This window comes from Bemisia tabaci, chromosome 10, assembly GCF_918797505.1.
Source record: "Bemisia tabaci chromosome 10, PGI_BMITA_v3".
Lineage (NCBI taxonomy): Eukaryota > Metazoa > Arthropoda > Insecta > Hemiptera > Aleyrodidae > Bemisia > Bemisia tabaci.
The window spans coordinates 4,118,053-4,140,171 of NC_092802.1; the positions used below are offsets into that span (position 1 = coordinate 4,118,053).

At 38.3% G+C, this 22,119-nt stretch overlaps 1 protein-coding gene across 2 annotated transcripts in view; it reads left to right on the top strand.

The window, feature by feature from the left end:
* LOC109041894 (putative fatty acyl-CoA reductase CG5065) overlaps positions 1-22,119 on the top strand; it is a 39,322-nt gene that overhangs the window by 4,247 nt on the left and 12,956 nt on the right. The window contains exons 2-3 of one of the 2 annotated variants that reach the window (XM_019058395.2): positions 8,038-8,253; positions 19,980-20,228. In XM_019058395.2, the coding sequence (XP_018913940.1) occupies positions 8,059-8,253; positions 19,980-20,228 (444 nt within the window). In that variant the 5' untranslated portion in view covers positions 8,038-8,058. The remainder of the gene's footprint in view (positions 1-8,037; positions 8,254-19,979; positions 20,229-22,119) is intronic. The other variant, XM_019058396.2, reaches the window with a different exon arrangement.

Below are 22,119 nucleotides of genomic sequence, written 5' to 3' on the forward strand. Positions count from 1 at the left end.
CAGACCCATGTTCAGGTCAGTATCGAACTTGATAGGAGACCGGAAATGACTGAATTGTGCTTCATGCCGTAAAATGGACCGCATTAAGCAGAAAGGAACCAAGCCACATCAGCTAATGCCAAATTCAATTGGGCACATTAATTATTTACATGAAAACGGTTGTGCGGATTTATGTGCACATCTCAGTAAATTTTCTGCATAGTGCGAAGCAAATTCCTTAAAATTTGCAAAAGAATCCAGCCAAACTTCTCTTGTAAAGAATGAAATTGCTCAGTTGAATTTCGTAATAGCGGATATGGCTTGGTTCCTTTCTGCTTAAAGCGGTTCAAATATGAGCGAAAAAATCATAAAGTTGAGGACTTTCGGCAGGGATGGGTCCCAAACTTGTACTTATCGAACCTTTTCTTTAAAATGAGACGAAATAAACATGAACATTTGCAAATTTAGTCAAAAATTTCATGTCCGAATTCTCCCAATAGCTTGTTCCATTGTGCGACGTGAGAGCTAAAAGACGCGCGCCTTGCCGTCTAGATCACTCGAATTCCTAGTCTAACTCCGCTATGCTCAGGAAAAACCACGTATGCACATAGACTTTTCTATTGCAGTTACGTGCTTTCTTCCTCGTGTTGATTCCAGTGATGACTGAAATTGTACCCGTAGTATGTCGACGGCCGGCGAATCTCGCTTAGGCAATACTCTATCAGTCAGTGGCGATGCGTTGACGATCGATCATCGATATTTCTCCATTTGAAGCTACGGTAGAGAATCGATTATTAAGGCTTCGTCGCGTACACCCGTTTATCGATCATTCTTCATAGGTGTAAAGGGCAGATCAATCGATGTATCGCAAAGCACGCCACGCCACTGCTATCCGTTGCATCTGTTTGCTTCATTCCGAATTCCGCGGGCCTACAGCTTATTTCGTCACTGTTCGGGTCCGATATGGACTTGTTCGATCATGCGTCACGAAACTCAACGGATACCACTGATGCATCCATCGATGGCAGTCAGGGTGACGTCAGGATGACCTTAGGTTCCTTTTGACGGTTACCTACGTTACTTGCTAATACTTAACTAGAGGCAGATTCAGCAATTTTGGCAACACCTGATTTCCTCCATTTAAAGCTATGCTAAGTAATCGATTCTTCTCGGAGCACCTGGCCCCTCCAAAAATCGATAGGTACATTTCCATAGGTTTAAATTGAGAAAAGACGATGTTGCCAATTTGCTGGATCCGCCAATGTACTCAACCCCTACGTGTGGCTGTCTCTCTCTAAAATCCATAGACGTCAATATGTACCTCTCTGGATATTTTATATTTTTTTAAGTATCTGCAGTAAAAGCTCGTGTCTGCAAAGAAATTTGAGAAACAACTCTTATTATACGGTTTTTTGACGCTTTTTCACTCAAGTTTTATGAGCGAGTTAAACCAGTCGATTAAACTGTTGAAAATTTGGTTTAATGCCGTGTGAAATTTAGAATTTTTATGAAATTACTTACAAAAGGTCGCATATGCTTGGTGGTACTCATTGGGGTGAAAGTGAAGTCTGCGGGCTGATTATTAATATTGATAGACAAAGCTATAGACAAAGAAGACATAGGGAGTATGGAGTGATCCTATTGGTTGAAATGGGTGGTTTCTATAGGCTAAGGGAGAAAATGATGGGCTAAAAGGGTTTCTTGTGGGTTGCCGTTAAATGGTCGATTACCCACCTATATTGTGTATTGCAACCACTCGCTTCCACCAATAGGATCCCCCCATATCCCTTTTGACTTCTTTGTCTATCACTTTGTCCATCAATTTCAACAAGTAGCCCGCTGCTCTGACAACATGCGTATTTTTGGACCTTTGGTGAGCTCTCAAGACGCACTTGTGGTCCTATGAATCTGATTAAAATAAATATTGAAAACCTGTCATAACTTAAAACGAGTTTGATATTTCTTGATTAGTGTCCGAATTTATTCATCTCAACTCTCTCATGACCTACGCCAAATGTTAGCTGGAATTCTTTTGATCCCGCGATTATGCTTGAGATTGACTAAAACTCTCTTCTTGAGTAATCCGGTGCATACGGTTTTACCTTGCTCCGAATTTCAAAGTCCCGAGGCACATTTCATAACGGAGAACTCTGGGCCCCAGGTAGACGTATCATTCGAGGTGAAACTCCGCGAGTCTACGGCTCAACTACTTTCAATCAAAATTCTGCCGTTCCTCTTTGAATCTGGAATTTTCAAATTGTTCTTAGTTTGAGTATTTATTATTCTCTCATTTCATCCTTTCTATCCTTAGTCTACAAAAATTAAGAATTGATTTATCATTATCAGAGAAAAGAAGAACGTTCAAATCGCCGTTTTCCGACGTCGCCAGACGAAGGAACGTAACTTTATTCCACGGTTGCAAAATTGACTCAAGCAATTCAATTGTTTACAAGAATGTATCCGAGCAATTATTGTCCAAAATTTGTCTGATTTTTGCATGAAATCAGAGGAAAAATCAACGAAATGTTTAGTTAGAAATGTCCAAAATTATCCTCGTAAAAGTGCAATTTGCGAAGGGAAATTTGGCAACATTGAAATTTAGTTACGTTCTTTCGTGAAGGAAACGACGAAATGTCCCAAAAAAATAAAAAATTCGGCAGTTCAAAGTTTACTTTTTAAAAACATAATTTCAAGTATGCCACAAACTTTTGTTTGAGTTTGGACGTCAGAGATACCTCGTCTCAGAAATCTCAAAATGCGATTGTTATCGACCAAAATCCCGCGACAGAGGATTGATTCCATCTCCGTGTGGAAGAAAGTCCATTTTCCTATGGGCGGATCCATTTACAATTTGTACAATAAAAATGAGTGAAAATCCTTTTTTTTTCCTTGTTTGGATCTCAAGTCTGAGCATGAACGAGCATGTAAAACGGTCTCTGTGCGCATGTATAAGACCATCAGTTTAAAATCCATATTTATACATATAAATCCGTGAATGACAACGCATTATGGAAGGATGAGCGTCACTCATTTTCGAGAATGCATTTCCGTCCGCGAGGCACGCGAATATACGATCAGCATAAATTAAAAAGGCATTAGTCCATTAGTGTGAAGAATTAGCTGACATCTGTTTGCAATTCAGATTGTTTTCTTCACTCGCGGAGTGGAGACAATTTTCACCAACACTGTCTCAACCGCGTCTGATTACCTGCGAGGGTCTCCCAATAAAAAAGTTTTGCTATTTTTTTCTCCGCGAATATTATAGATGGAGCGAAACTGTGAGAAGCGTTTTATTAATCATACTTTCAGCTTTAAAACAGGCAGCAAAAGCTCTATAAATTTGACTTACGGGTCGCTGAGATATCCAATTTGTTCTTACTTATTAGTAAGTTTCGGTATTTATTTCTCCCGCGAATATTATAGACACAGCAAAACTGTAATTGAGGGGCTTGAAGGACAAGGCGCACGAGTCCAATTTTTGCTATTGCGAGAAACACGTGTTTGGAGTTTCGAAATTGCATGGATCCTTATGGCGGAAAGAAAGCTCATACTGACTTTTTTATGCTTAAAAATTGAAATATGGTAGCGAATTTTTCACAGAATATGCATGAAGACTAGTTTTACTCGTTACTCGTAACCTCAATTTTTTCAGAAACTGCACTTTCGCGCCTTGTTCTCGAAGCCTTACAAGTCGGTCATGTTATTGGTCATACTCTCAGCTTAAAACGAGCTGTCGTTTTTTTTAAATTTGAGGAGGCGAAGTTTCCTCTATACTTCTACATAGGATAAATCCCCCCCCCTTCCCCCACACAAATTAAACTAGATGCACTTTGCAATTCGCAATTCTGTTCTACTGGTGTCTTCTTGAAATACCATCACTGTGCATACAAAATTCAGGCATTAAGATGCTGATTTTGCAACAGTGTTGTGCTGCGTCAAAGTGCAGACGTAGACGAGGCTTCCTGACGTATCATCGTAAGAATTTTGTGTGCGGAAACTGTCCACCTGACAAATCATCCGCCTAGAACAGTCTTTGCAAAATTCGCTTTAAAGTAAACAATCCGTGCCAATAACAATAATTCAGTACAACACACGGTAACTTTCATTTGCGGACTCAAGAATCTTCTATCAATAATTCAAAAAGACGATACAAAATTTTCTTCGATGTATGTAGTGTGAATGACCTAGATTTTTGAATTTATGAATCTCGATGACTTTTTTCACTCCTGACCCGACCACCACCGCTGGAAATCATAGAGTCGCAAATTCGCTTAAAATACGAAATGCACGGAATTTTGAATATTTATCTATGTGCAACTCATCTATCATATGTTCAATCATTTATCAGTTTTGATACCGTTAAGACTTTGCAATCGTTTTGACACCTCATATTTCTACTTCTTTTTTGGGTTTTTTTTTTTCATTTTAGAGATCTAGCTTAGTCTTATATTTCAACCGTTGCGTCGCGTCGTGAGATTATACACACAGAAAAAGATGTTGGTCAACACAAAATGTTGGTCAGTACGGGAAGTGAAACAAAAAATAACCCAAGCTTTAAGGTTGACTCTGAGGTTTTCTGTCTCTTCATTGCATTGTTTTCTGCGCTAAAGTTGCCGCAAACTGTACCAAAATCAACACAAAATTTGGATTGGTTTGGGTGTCACTTCCTATGTTACCCAAAAGTAACTAACACAAGAATAGCAATAGGTAATTTTATCAGTGTGCCCTCCGCGTATCCGCTGCCTTCAAATTTTTTAATTATGGCCTGAATCCGTCCCTGCTACGAAGCGACCATTGGGGATAGGGCCTTTTTGCATCGGACACCGACACGTTTCTATCTAAAATCGATGAGCTTGAAGGACGAGGTGCATAAGTGCAGTTTATGCTATTTCGAGAAATATGTGCATGATGTTTCGAAATTACATGGATCCTTATGGCAGCGAGAAAATTCAAGCTTACTTTTTAATGCTTACTTTTTGGGATTTCGGAACGAATTTTTTACAGAATACGCATTAAGACTAGTTTCACTTTAAATCATAAATATCTCAATTTTTTCAAGAACTGCACTTATGCGCCTTGTCGCAAGCCCCTCACTTAATCAGAGTGCCACTCTCGTACCACGTACCACGGGAGCTAGTGTTTGTGCCTGACCACGGAGGCATGCGCCGCAAATGGCACTATCCCGGTGCTGCACAAAGTTGAAGAGCGTGGAATAGTACCAAGTCGCGGAGAGAGAAAGCAAGAAGTGGCAGGAAATTTACATCATTAATTGCGGTGGACTTGTTATACCCTCCGTGCGCGGAACGTACCTGGCATGTCTAACTATAACATCGCTGGAGCTTTCATAAAACGCTGGAGCTAAGCTGCTCGAAATGAAGGAACACTGACAAAACTTATGCGAATTGTACCTGAATAACTTCCGGGAAGGGTCGATGTATTCTGCCTAAAGGGCTCGGTTTACTGGAATAAGAGGAGCTGCCAAAAAATGAACTGCATCCATGACGAGGAACTGCTACTTCTAGTTCATACATACAAGCAAATAGCACATAAGTTGTTTCTAAACTAAGCCAGAAACATTATCGCATTACTTCCTTATCGCAAAATGCATGTTGACTCCTAGATGCAACTATTCGTGTTCGAAGGATGTCCGTGTTGCATGCGCAAATATTGAAGGCGCTCCAGTTTTCCGCGCACATTCGCCAGTATACTCATCGCAGTCATCGCCTACAGCTTTTTACGGGAAAAACGATAAACTCCTAATTTTCCATCGATAGGTCAACTATACTTTTCATCGTGATTTAGGTATATTTTTTTTCACACGCTTAAATTTGAATGAAATCTCAAAAAAAGAAATTAGCTGCTCAAAAATTAATCTAAATTTACGATGAGGAGCTACTGTCCCTGACTCATCCATAAGGTCATGTGAAGTTTTAGGTGTTATTTCATCAAATTGGTCTTAGAATACCTGTTTTAACAAATGAGGAGCGTTCTAATTGTTTAATATTTTGTCATTATTACGGTCTGTATTTCCGTAGCAGGTCACACGCTGCAAAATGAATACCGTAAAAAATTAAAATAATTTGTGCCGTAAACTCAGTCCATACTACAATAGTAATAGGACTAACTTTGGATCCGGGGTATCATTCGGTTTTTTTTTTTTTTTTTTTTTTTTTTTTTTTTTGTATTGTATGCAATAGAATATTCTTCCTACGCGTCGTGCGTAAAAAAAATGTAATTTTAAAACAAAAATATTTTTCAAAAAAACTTCGCGCAAATCTTCCTTGATTTTTGCGACAAGATAGGTAGAAAACATAAGAGATCGATTAAAAAACAACGCTGCCGTGGTAAGGAAGAACGATTAAAGAGTGATCGAGCGTTACCAAATTTTTCGACATGTCTCGAATTTTTCAAGAAAATGTATGAATATTTCTCCTCTGATTTTTCAGAGGATTTCGTTCGTAATATGATCTAAAATGTCTGAAAATTTCAAGGAATAATATTCATACCTTTCTTCACAAATAAATATTTTCCAAGAAGAAATTTGGCAACATCCGAATTCTCACACGGAGTTCTTACTCGGCACATCAGATCGCACTCGGGTTCGTTGTATTCACGCTGCGATGAAGCGTTGAATTGGTCATTTCCAACGCACGGAATAAGTTAGAGCCACCGGACAGAACGGATGATATAATACAAGGAAAAACGAGAGAGAGAGAGGGAAAAAACTCTGTATACGGAAAAAAATTGCATTTGGAGCATCGACGCAGAAACTTGGTCAGTTGGTCACGTGCCGTTGCGATTTTTTTTTTTTTCGCTGCAGGCCCCGCGCCAGGTTAATGCTCCAAGATGCAACCTTGAAAAACGTTGGTTGAGAGGAAAATGAATATGGACGCCTCTTTCAACGAATGATCCGTCCCTGGTTTTGAATTTGGTCGAACCTCAAAGTAGCGAAGCAGACTGCGAAAAGTTTCAATTACACGGTAAAATTATTATTACAGCATCAGTGTAATTTGTCCTCATGTTGTGTATTATATTGTCAGCCTCCTGGGGTGTAGTGGTTTTCAGCGCTGGCTCTATGGCTAGGTGGCAGGATACTAGGAGGTCTGGGATTCAATTCCCAGCTAGGCGATCCGAGTTTGATGGTCTCGCAAACAATACCTCGGGCTGGTTGTATAGTTATAGGAAATGAGTAGATGGGGCTCTTACTACAAGCTCACTTCTGTGGTATTTGAAGTAGTAAAAAATAAAATAAAAAAGAATAATGATCGAAGGGACACCTTTCTTTGAATTATTGCAAACATATTTAAATAAGTGGCAATTTTTTTGCATTACAAATAACCAACCTTTCTGATACCAAAACCTCATCTCATTTATCTTGTAAGACCGGAATCCATCGACCAAATGTTGTAAAAATATTGCAATTTTATTCCATAAAATCGCAATTTCAATTCAATATTTTTATAGAGTTGTGGTATTTGGGCCGGTGTGCGATCAACTGCATCGATGAATTCAGATATCTTGGCACAATTTGACTATTTTTTGCCAAAAACAAAACAGTAACACATGTGCATGAGTCAATAGGATTTTTCGCAACTAGAAAAATTGCAACATTCGGAGGTTATAAAAACAGGATTTTACCACAAGAAATTATCACAATTTAGTAATCTATCCCTATATAGAATGCAACGTTTTTTTCTTTCGTAGCCAAACCCGGTATTTATCTATCCAAATTAAAAAAAAAAAATCGTTGCAAATTATTTTTACAACTCTTACGAGCGATCTATCGTCGTTTTTTGTAAAATATCTTAGGTGTCGAACAATCTTTGATCCACGCCAGTTCAAATATGCCAAAATCCGGGCAGAGTCACATTAAACCTGAAATCCTCCTTTTTGAGGGTTGGTTCTTCCCTTGAGACTTCTTGGCTAGAATATTGATAATTTGAATTTTTGCGGGGTACATGCTCACCTCCTCTGCTTTCATTTCCATCCATTGCATCCCATACTACTTGGATTACTCCTATTTTGAAACTAACTCGATTTCTGTTTGGCATGTTGCAGAGCAGAGTCCCTCGGTTCAAGATGGGGCGAAGTGAGATCCAGGAATTCTACGCCGGGAAATCGGTTCTAGTCACCGGTGCCTCCGGGTTCATGGGCAAAGTCCTCCTGGAGAAGCTCCTCAGATCCTGCGGAGACATCGCCAGTATCTACATCCTCCTCCGGCCCAAGCGAGGCAAACCCATCGAATCCCGTGTAGATGAACTCACCAAACTTCCGGTAAGTCCAAGTTTATACTCCTCTTCGATATCATAAACCTGCAGACCAATAAACCAATGCCAAGGTGAGGAAAGATGGGAGGGCACGGATTCGATTGACCTGAATCGATCGCAAAATAAAAATGTGATTCGATCGACAACTGTGAATCGATCGATCAAAGCCTTCAGTTAATCGACAAATCCGTGAATCAATAGACAAACCTGTGAATCGATCGACAAAACCCCTGATCGATCGAAAACTCCGCGAATCGATCGGCAAAACCCGTGAATCTATGGACAAACCCTATGGATCGATCGAGTTTTGTCGATCGAATCTCTTCAATCGGTTCACGTTTTTATTTTTTCATACCCATTCCGAATCCATACCCTCGAAAAAGGTGCATCATGAAATGTTTCTCTCCATCTTACTTATTGACAGATAATGCACACTTGATAATCGCCTTCAATTTCGAAGCGTAGGCAACAAACATACCACGGAGCGTGAATACTCATCTCTTCAAAAAAACACACATTGCTCCAGAAACTTTGATAGGACCGATAGATAGACTATTTTCCACTCGATATGCGCCTTCAATCTTCCCACGTAGGCAACAAACATACCGAGGAAAGCGAATAATTCTCTCTTTGAAAAACAGTTAATCCAATCAATATCATATCAGGAGCGTGAATATAGACGGAACAAAACGGATAAAAACTAATGAAAATGTGTGTCAATGGACAGTCATTTTGTGTGGACAGTCGTTAAACATTAAAACATAAAACGCATCCATTCATCTTCTGAGGGGGAAAACAAAATTTAAAACTTGTGGAGGGTGTAGGGTAGGAGGAAATAGGGTGTAAAATAGCACCCCCGAACTGCCTCAGTTGACAGGTGCATTTCTGCAAGGTTCAAGAAAGATGCAACCTTGCCTAATTCATCGGCAAAATCAAGAAACTCTACATTGCTCTTGTAGGTGATTTTAGTGAAATCCGTGATCATTTGGCACATTTGCTTGGCAATCGCTCGAGTGCAAGCTTCACTGCATTGACACCAACGTTGCCATTTTGCCGCTCGATTTATACGACATTCCCTTGCTAGTCATTAAGAGTGGAAGGAAAAAGGAAGGAGAGTGAGAGGGAGAAGGAGGAAGAGACGGAGATATTTAGCTTCCAGGACTTTATTTCCACCTACCTTTCGTCCATTAAATAAATGTCCTCCGCTAGTTATGTCCACTAAACGTTAAGTCCAGTCTTTATTAAGTCCACATGATTTAATGTCCAACATGAATATGTCCAAAATTGTTCAAATTGTGGAAATGTTATGTCCACATTTTTTTCTTCTCATTTAAATGACAGGAACAACCTCAAAAATAAATGCATAGTACTACTACCTTCATTCGTAAAACCATTTCATTCATGAATCAAGTCATGAAAGAGAACAGACGCTAAGAGCAGATAAAACCATATGTTCATGTGTACACTGTACGGATATGATAAGATGAAAACCACAGCGGGAGCTAGGAAACGCTCCAATGCGAAATTAAACATTTTTCAGTAACAGATGCAGTCAAAATTGAAAGTCCTCTTTAACTAGTTATTTCGTGCGCCTTCAATCTTGTAGGATACTGTGCAACGCCTCTGACGCAAAATAGTTGCTTAAAGCGTTGCGGCGCGGCAGGTAACCAGCGTGACACGCGCATAGGCGCCTACAAACCTAACTGGATACTTCACGCGTTGCGCAATGCGTGAAGTATCCCGTTAGGTTTGTAGGCGCCAGTGCGCGTTCTGCGCTGCTAACACGCCGCTCCGCTCTGTTTTAGGCTCTAATATTTAAACTCGCGGAGTCAGCGTTTTCAACTCATGATTTTGAAATTTTTGCACTCTCTGCATTGATAATAATCAATTTTAATGATGATAATAATCACTTTTAAACTGATGAAAAAGAAATATGCACTACTGGAAAATATAATGAGTTTTTTGTAAATATATTAGTGGTTCCGTGTCAAATTTAATGATTTCCAAAGCATTCAAATTTATTATTTTATGATTTGGGCTTTTACTGTGCTGCAGCGTGGTGTAAGCGCAACCAAACGCTCAAAATTGGACGTATTTGACTCTAGGAGGTCGATGTACAAATAAGTTAAAAACAAAAAATTGCGTGCTTCTTAGTTTTTTTCCTCTTTCATTAATTTTTGTATAGTTCCTTTCATCACAACTACGGCTCATTGAGATTCATATCGATGCCACTGCTTGGAAAATATTTTACAAATATTTACCACGTTTTAAAAATGTAAATGTTTTTAAAATGAAGTAATCAATTTCATTAAAAAAAAGAATGTACATTTAAGGCATATTTTTCATCGGAAATTTCAAGGATAGAAATGAAACTAAGTATTTACCAAAGACAATTTAAAAAAATGAATCAAAGGAAGAAATTAACATTTCATTTAAAATATGAGTTACGATAACAACACCTCATTCTCTCTTAATTTTCTCATTTCGATATTGTCAATATAATTTTACACACGGACTAAAATATGACACTTGAATTTGATTTTAGTGGACTTTACATTTGTGGACTTAACTTAGTGGACGTTTAAGTAATGGATTTAACAATAGTGTGGGCTTTAGAACTGTAGATGTAAAAATTGTGGACGAAAAGTCTGTGGACGTAAAAAAAGTGGACATAAAGTCCGTGTACCGATATTTAGCATTAAGAACGGTTCATAACTACAAAAGTTGTGTGCGTAGGACAGTAGATGAACGTATTAACGGAGAGAGAATGGGTCGTTGAACAGTGGTCTGAGAAGTGATTTTTTTTATTTTAGAAAATAGATTAGCAAAAAATAGAAAGATCTATTCAAACGCCAAGTTTCTACGTCCAATATTTACGTATATATAACTCATCGAAAAACACCGCGAATGACGTCATACATCATGGTTGACACCCCATCGTGGTGACACCATTGCCATTGGTTTCTTCAAACTTAGTTTCATGCAGGTTTCATGTTGAGCAACCATTGCAAATGTGTCTAGTATCTCACAGATTGAAAAAACTAAGGTAGAAAAAACCATAGTATGCACTTTCGCGGTAGATGACATCAAAATCGTTTTCTTGATGAGCGATATCTTAATTTGATATCGAATATAGAAATTCGAACGTAGAATTCAACGCATATTTTCTCATTCAAAATATTTTTTCTCGACTTTGAATTTATGACAAAAAAATCGCGCCTGGTTGGTCTCAAAATTATTCTAATCTCACTTTTTTCCCAAAGTGCGACTTGATGCGTTTGCGCGGTTTGGCAACACTGCAATGACCTCCAAAAACGTACGGCGCGGGATTTTTTCGCAATACGAAATCGGATTAACCTCATTAGCCAGCCGCGTCTTCAGCTCACGTGCGAAACTTGCCAGACGCTCCAGGGTGATGCATACTGTCGTCCTAAGGAAGATCGCCGTATGAGCTTTCAGACGTTGCCATATTTCCTTGAATAAAAACTTAATTTACCAGGAAAATTATAAATATTTTTCTTTCACTTTTTTCAGACAATTTTGTTCGCAATTTTATCTAAAATGTCTGAAAATTTCGATGAAAAATACGCATAATTTTCCTCAATGATACATATTTTATCCGGTGCAATTTGGCAATCCTCAAAAATTCTTACGGCGTTTATCCTTAGCACGCAGCATGGTGTCACCTCTCAATGCATTGATAGAAACCTAGCCAAAATATGCTGATGTCCACACGATCTGACGGACTCACCGAACCTCAGAATTTTATTTTTCGAATATCACCCGTATTTTTGTCTAACGATGCCTGATGAGCAGCGTGTTCAGATGTTTTTCGAGAGGAAAAAAACCCCAATTGACAAATTTCAACTAGAAAAACTCCCGCTGCCCATGAAACAGGCATTTTCCCCCTTTTCCCAAAAAAGTTGCTGACACATTGAATACTTTAAGGACAGTTCATAGCTATCAGCATGAGGAAAATACGTATATTTTTTTTCTTAGGGTGAGGGATTTTTCAACTGATATTTGCGACACGTGCGGTATTCGCGCGTAAAAAATCTGCGTTGAAATTCTTTTTTGGCACTTTCGGAAATTTACATTTATTTTTCTAAAGCTATAATGATTTAGTATAAATCAAATTATCAAGGAAATTTTGGTTATTTCATTATGACTTCAGTTTTTGTTGAGAAATAAAAAAAAAACATTGCCAAAAATTTAAATTTGTTAACGAAATATCTGTACTTAATGTTTCAGGGTCTTTTTTCTTTCATTTATCGATGAAAGAAATTGTTAAATATTGTCAATAAATACCGTTGAAAAGTTAGTGCAATTTTTGTGATAATTCTGTCATGCTTTTTTTGAAAATAATCTCGGAACATGCTTGCCATACTGTTGCCATCAAAAACATCCTGACGACTTTGACGATATTTTTTTGAGAAATTCCTGATTTATGAGAAACAATCTATTCGATTAAAGACCTTAAATAAACTTCTTCATAATTAAACGTCATTACCACTCAAAATTAAATCTATAAATAAAACACCCACTCCCGCAATCGACTAAAATGTAAATATTTTGACGGATTTCGGTAGATAATGTGCTGATTAGACTGTCAGAATACTAGGGAAAAAATCGAAAACTAATTATTTGTCTCCGCCTGGGAGGGCAAGAGGGTATGCTATCAAACCGAATGACTCAGTGAGAAGTTCAAGGGCATACACAAAATTGATACCCTGCACTTTTTCTTGAAATTTTCCTTGTTTATCTGCGAAGCACAGTGCATAATAAGGCATGTCTGTTTTTTCCTCAAGTAATCAAGGATAGCCCGCATACACCTACTTCGGTGTAAAAGTTTTTCATTTTCTCGAACGAAGGGGGCGGGGAGGGGGGCGATACGTAGACTCGAGAAAATTCTCTACATTTTTCAAGCACAGTCTAAAAAATTGCATCGGTAATTCAGTTCTTCACTCTTCCAGCCTTAATATGTTACATCAATGACTGAACTCGAAGTTCGTATATCTCGATTGCGGTGTTTCATAATTTTCGGCTCAACTTTATTTTTGGGAGGGAGACAAGCTGATTTTGCTTCTCCAAATTTTACAGAATTTCATTCACGATAGAGGGCAAAATCACAAAAACCGATAGGAAATTACGTTTTCAATTAAAATCAATTAAAATTATGAATACCCACATCAAAAATATGCAACGGTGCAAACCAAGAAACGTGGTTTCCGTCGTCATTTAAAATTTCTCAAAAACATTTGTCTTCATTATTTCTTAAAAAATTGTTCCCTACTAATTTAAGTGAAACGTTTAAAAAAATCTCTCTCTAAGAGACCTCGAAGGGAGGATTGGATATTGAAATTTAGAGAAAGTAGTATGAAAATATTTTTGAAAGTTACATCGGTAAAAATAACCATAATTTTTTTTTACCTTTTTGTGTTTTTAAAAATGAGTTCTTTAAAACGTTATTTTAAGATATATTTTTATTTTTCATTTTTTCTGCGTTATATGCGTCCCTGCGTTTCTGCGATTTGTGAAGGACCCCCTATGAGATAAATTACTCTCTCCCTCTCTCTTTTCAAGTTACGCGTTATTTGTCCTACAAGAGGGAATCCCGCTGTGATTCATGCACGAGTCATCTCCCAACGCCTAAGACAATGCTTCCAAACTTGACAATCGGCTTGGAATATCAATTTATGTAAATCCTATCTACTACCCATCTAAAAATGCATTCATTCAGTGTCCAGGAATAAATAGAGAGGACAATGTCTTGATCTCGTCTTTAACATGCTTCAATCAAAGCGCTAGTCATCAATCAATAAACACCTTCCACGCGTCGTAAACTTCTCCGTTAAATACGCGCAATTGGACGGATTTGGGCAAAACCATCTTAACTGAATTTCACGTTGCACTATTTTTCAGGAGCCGTCCCTAAATTACGTCAAGCTCCAAGGGAGGGCGATAGTCATTGCCAGCGTTACGCTGCATTACAGAGGGATGAGGGTGTAGAGCGAAGCGTTACGTAACGCGTTTCAGTGATTTGTTTTTTAATTCCGTAGAATTTTTCGCCGTTCGGTTTCAGAAGTTTTATAGAAGCTCGAAAATATTTTCTGCGTTACTCTCACTTCCTCTCTTATTAATAGAAACGCCAAACCGCCTACTAAATGTAAGGTGCACTGAAAAAAAAATCTCGGTGTATTTACTAAGAAAAGGGTAAAATTACCAAGAATTCAGGGTTCTATTTGTTCCCGATTTTTTATTGGTAAAATTACCATTTATGGAATTGGTAATTTTACCGAGAAATCTCGGTAAAATTGTTGAACTTTCTCGGTAATTTTACTGGACCTTGGTAAAAACGCCAATATTTTTTATCGACTGCGGTAGAATTACCGAGATAAAATGGCAAAGTTACCGGGAATTGATTACCAATAAGAGTGGTATTCTTACCTGAAAAAACAGTAAAAATACCGGTTTTAAGGTAAGCTTACCAGTTTGTCTTGGTAAAATTACCAATAATTGGTAAAAAAAGTGAGATGGTAAAGGTACCAACGGACTGTGGTAAAAACGCCGAGAATTTTTTTTCAGTGATACGCGGCGTTACAGAAGGATGAGGGTGTAGAGCGAAGCGTTACGTAACGCGTTTCAGTGATTTGTTTTTTAATTCCGTAGAATTGATCGCCGTTCGGCTTCAGAAGTTTTATAGAAGCTGGAAAATATTTACTGCATTACTCTAACTTCCTTTCTTATTAATAGAAACGCCAAACCGCCCAGTAAATGTAAGGTGATATTATTTACATTATTTTTATGGTAATGGGCAAGGGGTCCGGGCAAGCGTTACGTATTTTTTTAGGCGATCAAGCACAGCGTTACGGAGCGTTACAGAGGGTGCGGAGTGTCAAAAACCGAAAATTTAGCGTTACGTAAATAGAAACGACCCTGTGCGGTGAGGAAAAAGGAGTAAAGTTTGCAATCTTAGAAAAAACCGCGTAAGTTCAAGCCGGATTATTACTTAGTTTTCTCAGTTTCCCTATTGAAAGAAATAAAACATGAGAGTTGAAATTAGACAACATCGAATGTAGTTATGCTGATTGCAGGTGATGTCGCCCAACTGCACGTCGTAAATAGTAAATGTCAAACAAAAAAGGTGCAAATTTTTTCCCGAGCGGGTTATTAATTTTCCTCTCGCTTTAATATGAGGAACATTTTGAACGACATAAAAATCCTGGATTGTTCGACCGAATCAAAAATTCGCTTCATTTGCAAGCTGGTTCAATTTCAAAAGTCAATATCTCTGACTTCGTGATTATAAAGCTGTTTTGAGACGTGCCTGATTTTCGAAATATTTTCCTGATTCTTCGAGTATAGGTTTATTGTTGTTATGACGGGCTTTTACGTGTCGCTTTGTATGTTACAAACATTTTTCATTCCATTTGTAGTCACTTGACGTCAGGTGGAATTTTCGCTTCATTGAATTTTTAAATGCACGATGATTTGCAATTGGGGGGGGGGGGATTACAAGATTGGCATTCTGTGAGGGATTTCTCGAGTAGTTGCTCTCAGTAGCAACATGACAGTGAGTCTCACGGTTGTACTTTTGATCACCTAAGATGTACATTTTTCCGACAGAAATTCACCAGGAGCTTCAGTGCTGCCGAAAACTAAGGAAAAACTCCGTATGAGACTTCAAACGTCATATTTCCTTCGAAAAAGAACTTAGTGGGAAAATCATGAATATTTATTCCTCAGACAATTTTTTTCGTAATTTATTATAAAATATTTGAAAATCTCAAGGAAAAATATTCATGTCTCTCCTCAAATTCATATTTTATCGAGTGCAATTTGGTAACGTTTGAAGCTTCTTACAGCGCTCTTCCTTAGAACGGTAGAGTCGGTCCTAACTCTAAAATTTATTTAGAATTTATATTTCATCGAAGAAAAGAAATATTTTACATGGTTTCACGTATTTTTCAATATGAAATTACGATTCCCTGAGGCAATATATTACCTCAATCTGACAGTGGCGTGGCGTGCTTTGCGATGTATTGATCGATCTGCCATTTAAACCCATTGAAAGGAATCGATAGACAGGTTGTTCGCAACGAACACCTTAATAATCGATTCTTTACCACAGCTTCAAACGGGGATATATCGATAATCGATCACTCTTGCCTCGACACTGCAATCTGGTGCAACCGATGAATTACCGTTGCTTTGCAACTGATTAACGCTTAATTTTTCGGATGGAATAATTTTAAAACCCGTGAAACTGGAGCCTCGAAATTCCTCAAGAATTCTTTAAATGTTTAATGAGAGGAGGGGGGAGGAGGGCTCCGAAGACGATTAACAAAGCGACAAATTACCGCATTCGTCGCATATAAGTAGGTATACGGCTTCTTCTCTAGAATAATAAACTAAAACCGCGTATGTCTGTTCTAATTTCTCATACAGATGGGTGTTTCTCGACAAATTCGAGGGTCGACTTCTTGAATCTCGGGAATGGCGTGCGGAGCGTAATTGTCGAAGATTGCAGAGCCTGCACAAGGAGAGGCGAAAGTGTCATTCATTAAAATTAATTCCGATTACAATCTTGAAAGTAGTTGTTGTACCAGTCGTCGATTGTCGTTGCAGGCAGAAGCCAGATAAAGTCGCATGCAAGCCCTGGTAAAATTGACAGTAGAATCTGTGTTCCAAAATACCATAGACCTACGGCCGGCTGTAAGATTTCCAATAGCTTCTATAGCCGGCTACACAATTTCTTATAGCCTTTTATAGCCGATGGCGACTAAGCAACAGCTAGGCGATAAAGTGTATGCTAAACGTTACTAATTACGGATGCTAGGACTTAGTGAGTTTTTGGACTACTGCTCTCTTTTTGGGCCGTAGTATCTAGATTTATTTTGCGAGGAAAGCTCCGTACTTTTGATGGATGCCTGCCATTACTAATATATTAGAGCGCCTTCAGTTTCGTATGATACTGTGCAATACCTCTGGTGTGAAATAGTTGCTTCAAGCGCCGAGGCGTGACACGCTGCGGCGCGGCAGGCGGGCAGCTAGCGCGGAACGCGCATTGGCGCCTACAAACCTAACAGGGATACTTCACGCGTTGCGCAACGCGTGAAGTATCCCTGTTAGGTTTGTAGGCGCCAGTGCATCGCCGCTCTGCTTTGTGTTAGGCTCTAATATTTAATCTGGCGGAGTCAGCGTTATTTAACTCATGATTTTGAAATGTTTGCACATCCTGTATGGATTATTCTCATTTAAATTGATGAAAAAAACATGTATTAAAGGAAAATATAATGTGTGTTTTGTAAATATTAAGGTGGTTCCGTATCAAACTTAATGATTTCCAAAGCACACGAATTTCTACACAATTTCTTATAGCCTTTTATAATCGATGGTGAAAAAGCAACAGCCAGGCGATAAAGTGTAAAGCCCGGCGATAGGAACTATAGCCCGGCTGTATAATTTTTTATCGCTTCGTATAGCCCGGCCGTATGATTTTCTCCGCATTCTACAGCCAGCTATATGATTTTCTGTAGCCTTCTTTAGCCGGCTATAAGAATTCCTATGGTATTTTGAAACGCAGCTCTTATCGCCAATTTTTACCAGGGATAAATTGAAAGAGTCAGAGCCAAAAAGGCTTAACTGCGCTGCGACCTGGCAAAATTACACTCGATCATTTATTGACGGTAATACTCCATAACCACGTATCTCCTTTGCGGTGTTTACAAATCTCCGCCCCAATTTTATTTTTTTTAGAGGAGAAAAAATCAACATCATTCCTAAAAGTTTTTTCAAAACTTCCTTCTCACGGGGGAAAAAAATCACGACATTTTTTCAGAATTGACGTTGAGTACCTAGTTCTCCATTGAAAAAATTAAAAACGACAGAAAGTCTGCAACGCTGCAAATCGAGATACATGGTTTGGAAGTTTCGCCGTCGTGATTCATGTAATTAAGGGTAACTGCATGTTTTCATTTGAGTTTGCGTGTATTTCCCTCGTGGTTTGAGTGAAATCCTACCAGAAGTTTGATGGATGACTAATTTATGAATATATAAATGGGCTATTAAGTGCAACCTCACAACCTTGCGGTGAAATTAAAGGGGGGGGGGAGGTATAAAATACTAAATGTTAAACTTCGGGTTTTTCGACCTCCTCGTATTTTACTTTCCCAAATTTTGTCCTGGATTTTTTTTCTTTTTTTTTCTTTTATACCTATAGAAAACTGAACAGCATTGCTGGCATGACGCCTTGGTGATATGAAAACTTTTTCTTACCGAACTTTCTCGTTATATTTTACTGATTACTACGATTATTTCGAACTAATTACACGTCGTCAGGTGTCGAAAATAAAAAATTAAAAGCTAAATTTGTTTAAAAAACAATATTTGGTTAAAAACCAGGATCTATCCTAGACTAAGCCGAATATACGCAAAAAAGTTTTAGTCAGAATTTTCTTCTTTTTTTTTTTGATCGGGTAATATCGGATGAAGTCAGGCTAATTCAGGCTGAACTGTCGGATTAAAATGCACGATAAGGTTATCCAATTGCTTTAAACTGTGAAAAAAAAGTATTTCCTCAATAATTTTAAAGCATGTTAAACGCATTGATCTCACGGCGGCCTCAATCCTCTTATACTCCGGAGGTTATGTAATTTACGTCACAAAGGCGCAAACTGGACACCGCACCGAATGACAACTACTTAGATCCGCCGCCGTGGGCCCGTGGCGAGACATTAGTTCTGTCAGTTCAAATCGCCTTCATTTAAGCGATTAGGCAACAAACTATCTCAGGAGCGAGAATAGTTGCGCTATGCCAATCGCGCACGGCGCGCTCAATTCGAGACGTATAGTTGTAGTTCTGGTCATTAGATTGACATCACGCCGAACTGTCACAAAGATTTGAAAAAGTGAAAGGAGCATTCTTAGGTCTACAAATTGCGCGGAAAATACTGTCTATAATTTATTCGTCGTATTTTGAAAATGAATGAATTTTTTTATTTGCAGTGCTAGTCGCTTTAAATTTTTAAAATGATTTGCACTGTCAAAAGCATAATTGGAAGTCTTTAAATAAAAAAAAGTATTGGGCAGTATTGTATTGGTGCTAATATCGTCATTTCGAGTTGTTTCGAGCTGAGATTCTTTACCCTACAGACAGTTGAATCAATTAGAACGAAAACACACTAACTCGAAAAAATGAAAATAATCGAGACACAAACAAAACTGCACACTAAGTGAAGAAGTTAGTCTTAGAAAGAGATGTTTGGTGCCGAAGGACAAGTGTTTCAAGGCCACTTTGAAGGTCTAAGCGGGAACAGATGCGCTAACTTCAATGACCTTTATGAAAATTGAGCATTCCCGAGTTACAGAGTTGGCACGTTTTCGTTCTCACTAAAACACGTGCATTTAATTACTTTATTTGGATTGCATTTTGCAAAACGGAACCAGAAGCATTGCAATGGTGCTAAGATTATGCAACTTCATTCTTAGCAATAAAATTACTGAAACCACGAAAACATATAAAATTTACATGATAATTTTTGTCTTAAATTTAAAGTTGTTAGAAAGTAAAATAGAAACTTTTAATAGATAATCAGGTTTTTCTTCCGAGAAAAAACAAGTCGCACAATTTTAGCAACATTGCAATGCTCCTGGTTCCTTCTTGCAAAATTCAATCCATTTCATTGACATTTTATCACGATTTAATTTGATTTGATTTATTTTTGCTTGCAGCTTTTCAACAAAATACGCGAAGAACACCCGGAGAGGCTGAAAAAGATAGTCCCGTTGAAGGGTGACGTAATCATGGACAACCTGGGGCTGGACGAGAAGTCAGAGGATGCCATCATCAACAACGTCAACATAGTGTTCCACGGTGCAGCCGTCCTCCGTCTGGACGCCCCACTCAAAGACTCAGTCTGCATGAACGTCGAAGGAACCCTCCGAATCTTGAAACTCTGCAGAAACATTAAAAATTTACAAGTTAGTCGACATCATTACTTGCTTTAAACATTACTATATCGACGGTGTAAGTTCGCAACCACGTTATCTCGTTTGCGGTGTTCGAAAATCTCCGCTCTTATTTTATTTTTTTAAAGGAGAACAAATGAACTGAGTTTATCAGAAAGGAACCAACCCACATTGCAGGAATTGAAGTTAAATTGAGTTAAGAGGGTTACCTATCGAGTTCCACCGGTCGTTTATTTTCTCCTGCCAAAATCTGAAAGACGAAAAAAATAAATTACACTGGAAAAAAAAAAACACTTTGGATCTAGAGTCCAGATTCTTGAAAACATTGACAAGAAAAAATACTCTTGATTCGATCGGATTTTTGCTTGAATCAAAACGAAATCCGCTTAAATTAAGAGGCTTGGTTCTTGATTTAAGCTAGATTCTGATTGAATCAAGAGTACTTTTTCTTGTCGATGTTTTTAAGAGTCTGGACTCTAGATCCAATGTGTTTTTTTTCCAGTGTAGTTTGTGAGAAGAGGGGTTGAAGTTCATTTTCTATATTGAGCCTTATGAAGAAATAAAACTTCAAACCTCTTTTTCTCAGTTTCAACTTAATGTGGGTTGGTTCCTTTCTGATGAACTCGGTCCAAACGAGGGGCTTGGAGGACGAGGCGCATAATTGGACTTATCTCTATTTCGAGAAATAGGTGTTTGAAGTTTCGAAATTACATGGATCCTTTAGGTGGAGAGAAGGTTCAAACTGACTTTTAGATGCTTAAAAATTGGAATTTTGGAGCGAATTTTCACACAATATGCATTTAGACTAGTTTTAATTGAAATTATTAAGATCTCAATTTTTTCAAAAACTGCACTAAAGCGGCATGTCCTCCAAGCCTCTCAAATCGACATCATTCCTTGGATTTTTCGCAGAGTTCTCTTTGCGCAGAGAAGAAAAAGCGCAGCAGTTTTTAAGACTTATTGCTGAGTTTTTTCCATTTATAAATAAAGTATGACAGGAAGTCTGTAACGCCGCAAACCGAGATACGTGATTGTGCGGACTTACACAGTCTACACATCATTACATCAACTTGTCACCCTGTAAATAGCGATGATTACGATAGGACGTGATTCCACTGCAATCCGCTGATGACGGTCCCAAAAATGGCACCATTTGACAACACTGCATTGATGCAACACGGCTCATTCGACTCCGAAGATTTCATGGTGGGCACAATTGTAAATGTAAAGTATAGAAAATTCATGAGAACTTACAGCCGCCGCCATACATCATGAGGTCCAAACGCCTGCAATTTTCAGTGTATGCAACACGGACATCCCGAGAACACGAATAGTTGCATCCACACCCAGCCATTGAAAAAGCTGGAGCGCCTTCAATTTTTTCTGCTTGTGATAACAAAATGTGTCACTCATTGCATTTATGCGTTGTCGTTGCACCAAGATAGGGTGGTTTGAGTATTTATACAATATAATTGAAGAAAGAAGTTAGTGAATTAATAATAGATAAATAAATAATATGGAGAGCATTTATGCGGCAATGGCTCGCCTGGCTATTCACCATCACATGCTTAACCTTCTTCTGAATATTCTCATTTATAATTTCCTTGGACAAGTGTAAAAAATGCATCCTTTCAATTATTTACTATATATTCCGTATCTGACAAAGTTGCCAAACAGTGCAATTACCTGGAAAAGGAGCTGAATCACGACCTGTCGTGATCATCGCTATTTATAGGGTGGCAAATCAACATACATTTGAAAATTCCCCGACTTTTTGGATATATATTTGAACACTACAACAGGGCCAGATTTACCTACTTTCCGCCCATGGGCCGCCTGTATTTTGCCGCTCCTTTCTCATTTGTTTTGAAACATCAATAAAAACCATCAAGTGAACGTGCCG